We start from the raw sequence: 13643 nt of genomic DNA on the forward strand, positions 1-13643 counted from the left end.
CCAAGTAGGAAGTGCAAGTGAGAAATAAGTGGGAACAAGTGGGAGAAAATGTGTGGATGGATAGATAACTTTTTTATTCTTTATAAAATTGTTTCAATAAGTTTTATTTATTTTTTCAAAAGTCAGTTTTTATTTTTATTTTAGTTTTTTTTTTCAATTCCAGGTTTTGATTATAGTTTTAGCTCAGTATAATAACCTTGGCCTTATCAGCCTCACAGTTAAACATGTTTCAGCACAGTCCCAAAAAGTCCTATTCGATTTTCAGTCAGCTCCAACAATCTGACCTCTCTCACAGCAGCAAATATGCATGAAGCATAGAGAATAAACTGTCTGTTGGCTTCTACATCAGTATTCATTGGACTTCCATTGTTTCCTTCTAAACCTTTAAAGATGCTGTGGTACATATGTGGTCTGTAGTAGATATCTGTAAAATAACATTAGTGTTGTGTGTTATGTGTATTTGCTGTAGATAAAGTGTAAGAGTCAAATCTGTAGTCGCATTAGAAATGTAATACACGTTTACTCTGCTGCTAACCTATATAGCCACTAGATGGCACTGTTTGACTGTCATAGTCAATGTGAACACTCGACTGGAAACAGAAGTAACTTGAGAAGGAACATTTTCCCAATTCAAATTATTGTTGCTTGATCATGAATGGTTGTGCTCTCTTTATTGTTTTATTGTCGTGACATCATCAATGTGTAGGCTCCACTTGTTGTGTTTAATGGAAATTAATTATTCAATGGATAGGCGTAACGGTAAGGCTTTTAGTAGTCATGGCCAAATTAAGCTTTCTGAAGCATGTATAGAAAAACGGTTCATTACTTGTCAAAACAGTCCTCTTTGGTGACCTCTGGTGGCCCATAATATGAAGAGCAGCTTGAATGTACAACTTAGATTGATATCAGGCTGATATGGTGCTTTGAACGTGTATTTTTTTTTTCTTTTTTGGAGGGGGAGGGGGTTGTGGTATGTCTATTTTCATAATACATCATTTAGATGAATAAACCACCCTTGTTGAAACATGTGCCATTGTGTGTTCTCTACTATATTAACAATGTTGAACAGGATCTTATAATAGTTTGGGAGATTGTCTGTGCCATGAAGCCCCTTCCTTCACGTGATTATGTAATTAACCAGTGGACAGGTAAGTTTATATATAATAAAATAACTTCTATAATTATACATATATATGTATTGTTTATTTCTTATGTAGATTTCAGACCAGGGAGCCAAATTGCTGATGAAATGGTTTTATTCGGGAATAGGCAGAGCCTATTAAATGTCTCTAATTATCTCACACACAATTAGCTCGCTCCCTCTCGCACAAAATCCCCAAAACACAGCACAAATCCCACCAATGATTCAATTTGTTATAAACCAATGGATCAGGGACTAAAGCAGTGGAGTGCTGAATAAAGCTTCGGACGTCGCTTATCACGTGACTCTGCTTAGACGACCTAAGCCCCTGCAAAGTGTTTCTGAAGCAGTATATATATATATATATATATGTATGTATATGTATGTATATATATATATACACATATATATATATATATATAAGTGTATGTGTGTTTGTGTGACTGACAGCACAGGACACACTCATCTCTGACTGTCTGAATTTTAAAGTGTATGATATAGTAAAAATGCGATTGTAAACTAACATTAAATGAATACATAAAATGAAAAAACCTTTGACTTAATTAAAAGTGGGCAAATGGTTGTCACAGGGGCAGAAGGCCGGTACCAAAACTGAACCCAAATGCAGAAACCCAGAGCAGAGGTGGCGAGAAAGTTTTAACAATGTGTTTATTGTACTAGCACAAGTCAATATTTGTCTGTAACTGAACACAACAAAGCTCAGAATGTAACAGGGGCTTGGCGTAGCATGTTAACGTGGTCGTGGGGGCTGAGTGGGGAAAATTGGGCTTGGAAGAGTAACTGGAGCGTGGCTGGTTACGTTCAGTGATCACACTGAGGAGAGAGTTGAGCAGTGTTTGAATAGGGACAAAAAATGAGCCCTAGAGAAGGTGATCACAGTTGTATTTCAAGCTTACTCGCAGGCGGAGTGAAAGATGCTTGGAGGGAGAGGCGGCGTGAGTCCAGGTGAGTTAGACAGTGTGAGTTGGCTGACTTGATTTCCATAGGGAGTGTGATGGAAGAAGGGCAGGCAGGTGAGGCATGGAGAGATTTTCAGAGGAAAGGTAGCTTATTCAAGGTCCAAAACATGAGCTTAATTTGGAGGCAAAAGTGGGACTTGGCAAACAGAACATTGAACATTAAAGCTGGCTACAAAAATAAAGTAGTTGACAAACTGGCCGAGGAGGAACGTCAGCATAGGGCTTAAATCTCTCCAGCCTGATTACCTCAAATCACCTCCAAGCAAGTGGAGCTATTGAAGATCTGACGGCCCTGCCCAGGGGCGGATACCAAGGCGACTAAGGAAGCTGGTGAAATTTTTCAGCTACTCACCAGGATCAAGACAATGGTTGGAGATGGAGAGGATCATAGGGCCTGGCTAGATAACATGGATTTTATGTAAACACAGAGATTGAATATCTAAAGATGAGTGGGCACTTGATAGAGGAGATATGAGCAATTCATGTCTGGGATGTGAGGAACCTTCTTACTCGTTCTTTGTCCTGCTCTACCCAAAGGTCTTCTGTAAATAAGTAAAATTCACTTTGTCATCAATAGTTTTCAGATAAGCTGTGCAGTCTCGCATTATTACACCACATTCAGCACTCACAGTTAATACAAAACCACAGATTTATTTTGCTTTCCTGATCATTCCTTTGCACCCTGGTTATCATCAGAGCAGACTTTCTTTCAGTCTAGCAGGTATTTAACATTTTACTTATTTTATACACTGACTCACACAATTATTCAACAAATTACAGAAAACATTTATATTTATATACATTTATATATGCACTATTTCATGCTGAAAGGCCTTAATAGTCATCAGTCACTCCTTGCAGCCACCTGCAGGCAAGTAATTAACGCAGCTATACATCAACCAGCAGTATACTGGATTCTGTGACTTTGTCAAAACCGTGTGGGCAGACAGGATGTGGACCCAAATGCAGGACTCGGGAGACTGATATAAACTTAAGGATCTTTAATGATAAGTTTTCATAAGATACAAAATCACCACAGATCAGCCACAAAGAATCCAAAACAATAACTCTTCCAAAACAACCACAAAAGGACAAGCAGAGACTGAGACAATAATACACAGCAGATAATGAGGGGAGAGGAAACAGGTCAGGACAACTAAAACTAATGACACAGGATGAGACAGGGGAAGTAGAACTAAACATAAAACACGAGTCACAACAGGATATCAAAATAAAACAGGAAATAACTAAAACTGAGACCAAGACTCAAAGATATGAAGTTGACAGAGACAGAAGACAAACTTGAGACTGAAAGAACAGAATGGAGCACAAGAAACCTAAAACCACGAGGACGTCATAAACCTACAAAACACAGAATGAATCTAAAGATCTTTGGAACAGAAGCTCAGAATTAAAGACATCAAATCATCTCAAATAAATTTGTATCATTTAATAAAAAAATAAAACAAAATAAAATGGAAATAACTGGAAGCTAAATATCAACGACCCAGAAAACACAACCACAATCCAAAGTTCAGCAACAATACAAACGTAGAGAAAATCTAACAGTCTTTAAGATTGTACATTAAACTCGATCATCTCCTTGATGGCAGCCTTTGTCAGAAACATGCAAATGTTCGAACAGCACAACAAAACATGAATGGGGAAATTAATTTGTTTTTAAATTTAAAAAATGTCAGTATTGTTCTGTTTACAATAGTAAAAAAAAGACTGCATAACTAGACAGTATTTTTTATTTTACCTGGTTTTAGAGATGAAGCAAATTTTTGATTTATGATTATATAATAATAAAACACAAATAGCTTTTATTCTTCACAATCATTTCAAAGTGACACACAGGATCCCCCTGTAACCATTGTGACTGAACTTGACATTAGTCAAGGTTTAATGTTTACATCATTACATTTGTGGGCATTCCTCCCTCTGATGGTCTAAATAACTTAGCATAGTGTAGATTAGTTATATTAGGATCAAATTTAAATTGATTTCATTAAATGATCCTACTATTTCACTGTTTGAATAGATATTTTTAGGTTTATAAGAAATCAGAAAGTTTAAAACTTACTGTTTGGAACAAATGAAATTATACGTCTCATTATTCCTGCGACTGAACCACTCATGCTGTCCTCCTCTGTCCACGCCTACAGACATGTCACACCCTTCAGTCTTCCCCTCTTTGGCCCACTTGTCATAGCAGACTACGTAGTCACTGACCCACAACCATAATCCCAGAGTGCATTTGTAGCTCAGTCCGATCCAAACATAGGGACTGTCAGCATTCTTGGCTTTTTCCTGGACCCGTCCCTGCACCTCAGGGTTGGTGATAGAAACCAGCCCCTTGTAGTTGTTTTCACAGTAATTCAAGGCTTCTTCCCAGGTCTTGTTTTCTTTGATCAGGATCAATTTATCTGTAATAGCTAAAAAGAGAAGTTAAAGTTCAGTTTCAGTTATTTTCCTTTCATTTTCAATTTATTCCAAAATTAAAATGAGAAAAGTTAACTGCAGAAGGAAATTATAGATGACCAGGTTTACACTTATACAGATCTTCCTGAAAATTTTCTAGAAAAGTTTTCTTTTCTAGAAAAACAATGAAACAACAACAAACAACAAGAAAAATTTCTAGAAAAACAATGTTAGCCTTTTCTAGAAAAGGCTAACATTGTTATCTTTTTTACAAAAAAAACAGCTGAACATGAGAGGTTTTTGGACAAAGTGTGTGTTCTCCATTCTTTAAGCACCGGTTCGAGCACCGTTTAAGCACCGGCATCGTTTCAAAAGTACCGGTTTGGTACTGGTATCGGATAAAACCTAAACAATACCCATCCCTAGTAATGACATTGGGATTTAATTTTGGAAAACAGAGAAAAACATTTGTACAAACTCACCATCATAACAGAAGAAAGGTTTTTCTTTGCCACATTCATCAGAGCTCCATTTTCCTGATCTGTTTAACAGAGTCATAGCACATTTCTTGTTGCTTTGTTTATCATTGAATAACTGCATATCCCAGTATCTGAAAGAGGAATCATTCCCATCTGACCACCTCCAGCTGTCTTTGAACAGACCGATCCATGCATTACTCGGGTCTCTCTTTTTCTTCATCATCGTGAGTTCTTCTCCATCTACCTGATCGAGTCCACTGGCCAAGTCAGTGTAATGGGATCTGCAGTAGCTCTGAGCCTGTGTCCAGTTCTTTAATTCTTCAATCAAATAATATGTTTTATTGTCTTTCTTCATTTCTGTGCAACAAACACAAAAGCACAAGAAGACATCCCTCAATAATTTGTCTCCTGAAACTGTATTTTTCTAAAATCCCCACTATGTCATTACATTATATTTTTATATGATGATATTATAATAATAATATTATTCACATCTCCTCACCATCATAGCAGATGAACCATGTAGGATGGTTGCATGAAACTTCTGCCAGCTTGTCTCTTTTCCTCACACAGTTTCCATAAGCCTCACTATCAGCTCTTCCACTCTGATTCCAGCTGCTGTCATTTTGAATGTATTTCACTCCTGGCAGAGACCAATGCCACGTCCTGTTTCCACCTGTGTTGTTGTTCAGTCCAATCCAGGCTTCTCCTTGATTCTGTGTGGAGTTACGGAGTCTGCTCATGTCTGTCATGTCAAACACTTTGGCCAGGTCTGTATATTTCTCTCTGCAGTATCTCTGTGCTTCATACCAGCTCTTGTTTTCTTCAATAAAGTGGTACTCATACAGGCGGCATGTAAAGAAGCAACACTGACCTAAAATAATACAAAAATCAGATGATAGAAAAATCTTGATCAGACAAACAATGATCTATATTCAGTGAATATTCTGGTAAAATATTGCAAATGTTTAATAAATCAACATTAATCTGTGTTCATTTTAAATTTAATACAGTATATTTGGTAAAACAATCCACTTACCCATCAGAATAAGCAGATACAGACTCCACTGCATCTTTGATCTGACAGATGAAAGTGATGTTTTATTGCTCAAGGAAACAAATATTTGAACAGAACTTCTTTGATGCACCTTTATGTCAGGAAGGAAAAGATGGATCAAGACAAGATGGTAGGAAATATGAAATAAATGTGAAGCATTATAAACCAGAATAGACTAATTTTTTTTAATAATACAGCAGCTCATGAACAGGCTGATTAAACCATTTATGTTACTCATCTTGAAATCTTTTCACGGTGTGTAGATGAGGTACACCCAAAAGCAGACATGGTGGAGACAGAACTAAGTTTCCAAAAAATAAAGCCAGCCTTTACTGTGGCTGATGGCATGAGAAACACTCTAGAGACACATTGGAACTGGGAAAACTAAGGGGACTAAGAACACTGTGTAAACTAAAAGACTATGACACTCTGTGAAAGAACTATGAAAAACTATGAACACAGAGTAACTAGGAATGCTATGAAACACAGTGAAACAATGAGGGAAAACTATGAAATCTATGGTGAGGATAACAGACGATCTGACAAAGAACAGTAAGAGACAAAGGACTTAAATAAAAATGAGGTGATCAGGGGAGGTAGAGACACATGAGGATACAGCTGACTAGGATGAACATAATGCTGTACAGGAACTGTAAACCAAAACATAAAGACATGAAAACTGGACTTTCAAAATAAACAGGAAAACATGACAAGACGCAGGCGTGACACAAACTTGACAACATTAACCAGGCAGGCAAGAAACATGACCAATAACACTCAATAAACAACAACTTTAACACAGGGGAAGATGACACAAAGAAATTAAGAAACAAAGTACTAACAGCAACCTAGAAATTGACTGGATGAGCTAAACTGAAGCTAGAACACAAATGAATACAAAATGACCCAATACCAGTTTTTTTTTCTTTTTTGAATACACAAATGTACATTACACATCACCTATCTACCACAAATATGAAATAATATTAAAGGCTTTAAACTTACATGTGATAAATTCTTCTCTATTTGGTGTGTTCATGAAGACAGCTCTCAAGTAAATATTAAAATACACTAAAAGAGAGCTCTCTTTGTCGAGGTCAAGATTTGAATATTACATTTTAAAAAGTGCATCTGTTTCCTCTGACAGACTGACTCACAGATGGGCGGATTTTTATTCTAGAGTCATAAAAGGTGTCATTTACATGATGAGGAAACAGGAAAAAAGGTGCAGAAACCGCTGCACTGCTAACAGTCCAAGAAGTAAAAACATATAAACATGTCTTCCTTATTTATGTTGCTAATAACTTCATCCATTATCTTAATCTGGGAGTGAGGCACAGGGAGAGCATAACCTACTCATTTTATATAATGTTAACATCCATCCTCTTAAACACTTATCCAACTCAGACTTGCAGGCGAGCCTGGAGGATATTCCAGCTGTGTGTGTGTGTGTGTGAGGCTGATTACATTTATTTTATTATTATTCATATATTGTTTAAAAAATGTAATGTTAAGGTGGGATATTGGACTATCAAATCAAAATGATAAATTAAAGTAGTCCTGTTTACACTGCACTTTTATATACATAAAAACTTGAGTAATTTTAAATAATGTGTACATTGATGCAAATTAGACCGAGTTTGTAACTTTAATTTGCTTTTATAATAATCTTTGTGCAGGAAATGGGAGATGAAGATCATGCTCTGCATGTGTAAGGCAAACAGACTGTCATGTGTGACTGTCAGGTCTCTACTTTCAGCACTCTCACTTCAAACTTGAGTATTTTACCAGGTTACTCTAAATGACTCTATGAATATTAGCTCTGCTTCTGTTTTCCTTAAACAAACACCAGGTATAATCTGCTTCTGTTTTACATAAGCATAAACTAAGAGTGGTGAGGTAATGTAACATTACAGTTGAATGTTTGAAATGTTTTGTTTAGTTTTTTTTAGTTTTGGGTTTTTTTGTTTTGTTTTGTTTTTACATTGAACTGCACTTTCAGTATTAGATATTTTGTTCAGCACTGTAACACATGGAAGGGCGGGTTGCTACATTCTAAGATATAAAACATTCTAAGTATTCCATTCGTCTTATCAAATCTGAATACCTCATATAAAAAAGTCTTGCAAGTTCTGCAAAGAGCAGACAAGAAAAAACAGAGAAAACTGAGCTGAAGTGATCCACACAACCGAGAAAAATACACCAGCGACACAGGTATAACACAGATGTGATGACAAACATCACAGGGCGAGCATGTCAGGCACAAACACAGAGACATGCTCTCAACTGTCAAGATCTTCAGCTCACAACTCTTCACCAGCATTCCCAGAGTGGGATGACTTATTACCCCAAGTGGAGGAGTTTAAGTATTTTGTTGATGAGTGAGGGGAGAGGGTGATCTATGAACAGATTGGTGCTGTATCTGCAGTGATGTGGACACTGTACCAAAACATCGAGGTGAAAAGAGAGCTGGATTAGGTGGCTGGGGAGAGGCAAGCCTGCTCTTCTCTGCTTAGCCTGCTGGCCCCAGATAAACCAAAGATTATGACTCCAAACTTTCCTAACTACTTAAAAGTAATAATTTCACGCCTGGCAGAGACCAATGACATGACATGTTTCTATCTGTTTGTCGTGAAGTCCAGACCAGGCTTCAACTTTATGCTGTGTGGAGTGTCATGTCTTCCATGGCAAACGTTTTGGCAAGGTCTGCAAATGTTCGTTTTCTGTTTTCATTTCATTTTTATTATTGTAGGGTTTTAACCTTACAACCTTAACCTAAAGGGCTGTGAGGAAATTGTTGTTGGGATATATAAAAAAAAGATTTGTATTGAATTGACTTCTTGTCTTTAATAAAGTGGTACAGGTGAGACATGAAGAAGAAACACTGACCTAATGTTGCTGATAGGAGAAAGAATCTGAGAATCATACAATCAAACTGATCAGAACTGAGCGGCTTGAGCCACAGGGTTCATAAATAGTGTCAGTAGTCTAAATGGTTTCATGAAACCAGCTGAAATAAAGCTGATGAATAGAGAAAATCCCTTTGCCAGTTAGAATAAAAAGAAAGAAACTCTACAGCATCTTTTATGTCAGATATATTTGAGCTGACATAGAGACAGCAATATTCTTAATCTTATGTGCTGCATGAACAGCGTTTTTCAGGCTGAAATATGTAAACCACAATCAAACAGAAACATATTTATTTTAATCTATTTTTTTTATATCTGGTCCTTTTTTTATTTTATCAGGCATTTATTAAAGCAGTAATATAAAAATAACTGAAATACTTTAAACTGACTCCACACTTTACAGTACACAAGTCACCCAGCGTAATGTAGAGGAATAAAAAAGGAGGACAGAGGGAAAAAATAAAGATGTGCAGCTAAATGCTTGTAAATTAGTGCCAAATGCCAGGTCATTCAAAAACACAAGTTCATGTCCACTTAATACACTTGTATGCGCCTTATATTGTGTGATATATTTCAGTGACTTTTAAGTTTTTCAAGAGAAATGTTGTTTGGTTAAAGCAGTGCAGACTCATTTTGTGATTTGGTGTGATCCTGTGTTTTTGTGCTAATCATGAGTGAAACTTGATCCACCATCAGTCCCAAATTGTATCTCTTGTCTTCTGGACAGCTTCCATACCAGATGAGTTTAGTGGAAAGATTTAAGTGCTCTGCTGCACTAAAAAATTATTCATGTAAAATATTTTAGTTTTTATATTTGGTTGCAAAATTTAAAAACCAGAAAAATAGAAACACTGTCAGAAATACTCAGTAATGACATCATCTACACTCGTAGATTAAATTACTTAAGAAAGTTTAAACTTACATCTGGTTAGTTCTCTCCTTGATGTCTTTCCTCAGTGTGTTCATAAAGACTGCTGTCAAAAGAAGGTTGTATGCGACACTAACACAGAGATCTTGTTTGCCAAAGATCAACATCTGAATATTAAAATATTCCAGCAGAATGATCCAGTGTATATATTGGGGATGAAACGGGGATTTTATGTAATGCCGTAGAGAACAGAAATCTAACACTGCACTGTTGACTGTCGAACAAGCAAGAGCAGGAAGAGGAAACAAAATGTAAATATATCTTTTTTCATTTATGATTGCTACAAATTGTTTTGAGAAATTGTCTTTGAGAATCGGTAGGGACTAAAACAAATACAGCAATCGGGGAAGAATGTTTAATCTAATTGATTCAATCCTAGAGAGTAGGTCCAGAAAAGGAATGGTATGCCATCATTGTATATCAGATTTTATGGATTCTTTCAGTGGGCCTGTGCTCAAATTGTGGTCATGAATATTTTGTACTTGTAAATCACCTTGATGTCTTTCCTCAGTGTGTTCATAAAGACTGCTGTCAAAAGAAGGTTGTATGCGACACTAACACAGAGATCTTGTTTGCCAAAGGTCAACATCTGAATATTAAAATATTCCACCAGAATGATCCAGTCTATATTTCGAGGATGAAATGGGGATTTTATGTAATGCTGTGGAAACAGAAATATAACACTGCACTGTTGAACATTGAATGAGCAAGAGCAGGAACAGGAAAAAAATGTAAAACTATAAATAAATCTTTCCCATTTATGGTTGCAAAATGTTCCAGGTTAACTTCATCATACAATATTCAGTGACTGTTAGAGTTTTCTGTTAATTGCTGAGACACGAGGACACAATATTAAACATGACTGAACTGAAAACTGAAAACAAAACAGATAAAACTAACTCTCCCTTAAAGCACAGAAACTATAGATTCAACAATGAAATATAGCAATGGTCCACAATGAAATGTAGAGACATCAAGGACAGGTCACATAAATTCCCCAATTTCATCAAATACATCAGGTTTAGAAAGTTCTCTGCTTTATGGTTTCCACAGGGTTCAGTGCTAGGACCAATTCTGTTTACATTATACATGCTTCCCTTAGGCAGTACCATTAGAAATATCCTGTCTCAGAGTGACGCTGAAACACTAATTCATGCATTTATTACTTCCAGGCTGGACTACTGTAATTCATTATTATCAGGAAGTCCTAAAAACTCCCTGAAAAGCCTTCAGTTAATCCAAAATGCTGCAGCAAGAGTACTGACAGGGACTGGAAAGAGAGAGCATATTTCTCCTGTTTTGGCTTCCCTTCATTGGCTTCCTGTTAAATCCAGAATTGAATTCAAAATCCTGCTCCTCACATACAAGGTCTTAAATAATCAGGCCCCATCTTATCTTAATGACCTTGTAGTATCATATCACCCTATTAGAGCACTTCACTCTCTGCTTTTAAGATTAGGCTTAAAACTTTCCTTTTTGCTAAAGCATATAGTTAGGGCTGGACCAGGTGACCCTGAATCCTCCCTTAGTTATGCTGCAATAGATGTAGGCTGCCGGGGATTCCCATGATGCATTGAGTTTTTCCTTTCCAGTCACCTTTCTCACTCACTATGTGTTAATAGACCTCTCTGCATTGAATCATATCTGTTATTAACCTCTGTCTCTCTTCCACAGCATGTCTTTTATTCTGTCTTCCTTCTCTTACCCCAACCAATCACAGCAGATGGCCGCCCCTCCCTGAGCCTGGTTCTCCCGGAGGTTTCTTCCTGTTAAAAGGGAGTTTTTCCTTTCCACTGTCGCTAAAGTGCTTGCTCATAGGGAGTCATATGATTGTTGGGCTTTTCTCTGTATCTATTATTATAGGATATACTGCACAATATAAAGCACCTTGAGGCAACGGTTGTTTTGCTTTGGCGCTATATAAATAAAATTGAATTGAATTGGTCCCTCGCTATAACGCGGTTCACCTTTTGCATCCTCGCTTTGCTGCTTCGCAGTGTGCAATTTTGCATGCTTTTTTTTTTTTTTTTTTTTTTTTTTTTTTAACAGCGCATTGTGTTCTGCATCCTGATCGGCTGTAGACCACTGTCAATCAATCTCCTCCATGGTAGAATCAATGATTGTCGTCCATGATGCACCCCAGCTTAGATTTTTTACTCCTGGTACTGTGTTTTGTTTGTCTTCCTATTTATGAAGAATGAGTCATTTTATGATTTGCTACATGCTTTGATTATTCACACTTAGCTAGCAGGAAGAACACGTATACCACTACTTTCTAGCTCTCATTCTTGTGGTGTCTTCTTCTACCCTGTAGCTCATATCTTAGTGTCCACACAGATAGTGCCACCTTGTGGTCTGGCTATGACTAGATTGACTTTACAGCAACAGCTCCTGATGATTACAATTAGTTTATTGGGCAATCTTTTACATGCACAACAACTTCCAACATTGCAACCTATCCATCTCTCCGACATCCCAAAGTCCACCTTTATATATTCTCGGACAACGCCTTCTCACATCACACTGGCCTATGACATAAGGGAGATTAGTTTTCACAAATAATCCTAACATTATCAATCACTTGTCAAAAATGGAAGCAGACATGTCATATGTGCACATAACCTCTAATTACTTTAAATTTCTGCAAATGGTTGACCACCCAATTATTCTACTTTTGCCAGCTCACATCCTATAAAAGAGCTGGTTTGACCTGGTTACTTATACCAAACACTTTGCTTTTGTCTTGGCGCACAGGTGTGTTTAGCACCCATTTTACAGTTTAAAAAGCCCACCGGTAAGATAGGAAGGACTTAGTATTTTACATTTTAAATATTACATTTTAAAAAGTGCATTTGTTTCCTCTGACAGACTGACTCACAGATGGGGGAGGAATTTTATACAAGAGTTATAAAAGGTGTCATTTACATGATGAGGAAACAGGAAAAAAGGTGCAGAAAACACTGCAATGCTAACAGTCCAAGAAGCAAAAACATATAAACATGTCTTCCTTATTTATGCTGCTTAATAACTTCATCCATTATCTTAATCTGGGAGTGAGGCACAGGGAGAACATGAACATTACATAAAATGAGTAGATAACATCCATCCTCTTAAACACTTATCCAACTCAGACTTGCAGGCCAGCCTGCATATTCCACCTGTGTGAGAGGCTGCTTGCATTTATTTTATTATTATTCATATATTGTTTAAAAAAAATGTAATGTTAAGGTGGGATATTGGACTATCAAATCAAAATGATAAATTAAAGTAGTCCTGTTTACACTGCACTTTTATATACATAAAAACTTGAGTAATTTTAAATAATGTGTACATTGATGCAAATTAGACCGAGTTTGTAACTTTAATTTGCTTTTATAATACATTTTGTGCTGGAAATGGGAGATGAAGATCATGCTCTGCATGTGTAAGGCAAACAGATTTTAATGTGCGACTGTCAGGTCTCTACTTTCAGCACTCTCACTTCAAACTTGAGTATTTTAACAGGTTACTCTAAATGACTTCATGAATATTAGCTCTGCTTCTGTTTTCCTTAAACAAACACCAGGTATAATCTCCTTCTGTTAAACTGTTTTACATAAGCATATACTAAGAGCGGTGAGGTGATGTAACATTACAGTTAAACGTTTGAAATGTTTTGTTATGTTTTGTTTTGGTTTTTTTTCTTCTTTTTTTTTTACATTGAACTGCACTTTAAGTATTAGGTA

General features: G+C 36.6%; 1 protein-coding gene across 2 annotated transcripts; it reads right to left on the minus strand.

The window, feature by feature from the left end:
* Nucleotides 1-4203: 4203 nt before the first annotated feature.
* LOC102792841 (macrophage mannose receptor 1-like) lies at nt 4204-9956 on the minus strand. Of its 2 annotated transcripts, XM_087839290.1 has the most exons (5): nt 9909-9956; nt 6064-6172; nt 5527-5898; nt 5028-5381; nt 4204-4550 (listed from the first exon to the last, which is right to left on the minus strand). In XM_087839290.1, exons 2-5 carry the CDS (start codon nt 6095-6097, stop codon nt 4204-4206), a joined length of 1107 nt encoding a protein of 368 aa, XP_087695416.1. In that variant the 5' UTR covers nt 6098-6172; nt 9909-9956. The 2 variants fall into 2 exon arrangements, with proteins under 2 accessions (XP_087695416.1, XP_087695417.1); XM_087839291.1 differs by lacking the exon at nt 9909-9956 and having other exon boundaries at nt 4204-4559; nt 6064-6097.
* Between the last annotated feature and the right edge of the window lie 3687 nt (nt 9957-13643).

The sequence above is a fragment of the Neolamprologus brichardi genome, chromosome 3 (assembly GCF_056152115.1).
Source record: "Neolamprologus brichardi isolate AB-2024 chromosome 3, ASM5615211v1, whole genome shotgun sequence".
NCBI lineage: Eukaryota > Metazoa > Chordata > Actinopteri > Cichliformes > Cichlidae > Neolamprologus > Neolamprologus brichardi.

Bases quoted from the DNA above. Each gene is read 5' to 3' on its own strand.
- LOC102792841 (XM_087839291.1), bottom strand. From the start codon at position 6,097: ATGCAGTGGAGTCTGTATCTGCTTATTCTGATGG. The intron at 5,899-6,063 runs GTAAGTGGATTG...GTATTATTTTAG, and splicing joins GTATCTGCTTATTCTGATGG to GTCAGTGTTGCTTCTTTACA. The intron at 4,560-5,027 runs GTGAGTTTGTAC...TTCTCTTTTTAG, and splicing joins ACCTTTCTTCTGTTATGATG to CTATTACAGATAAATTGATC.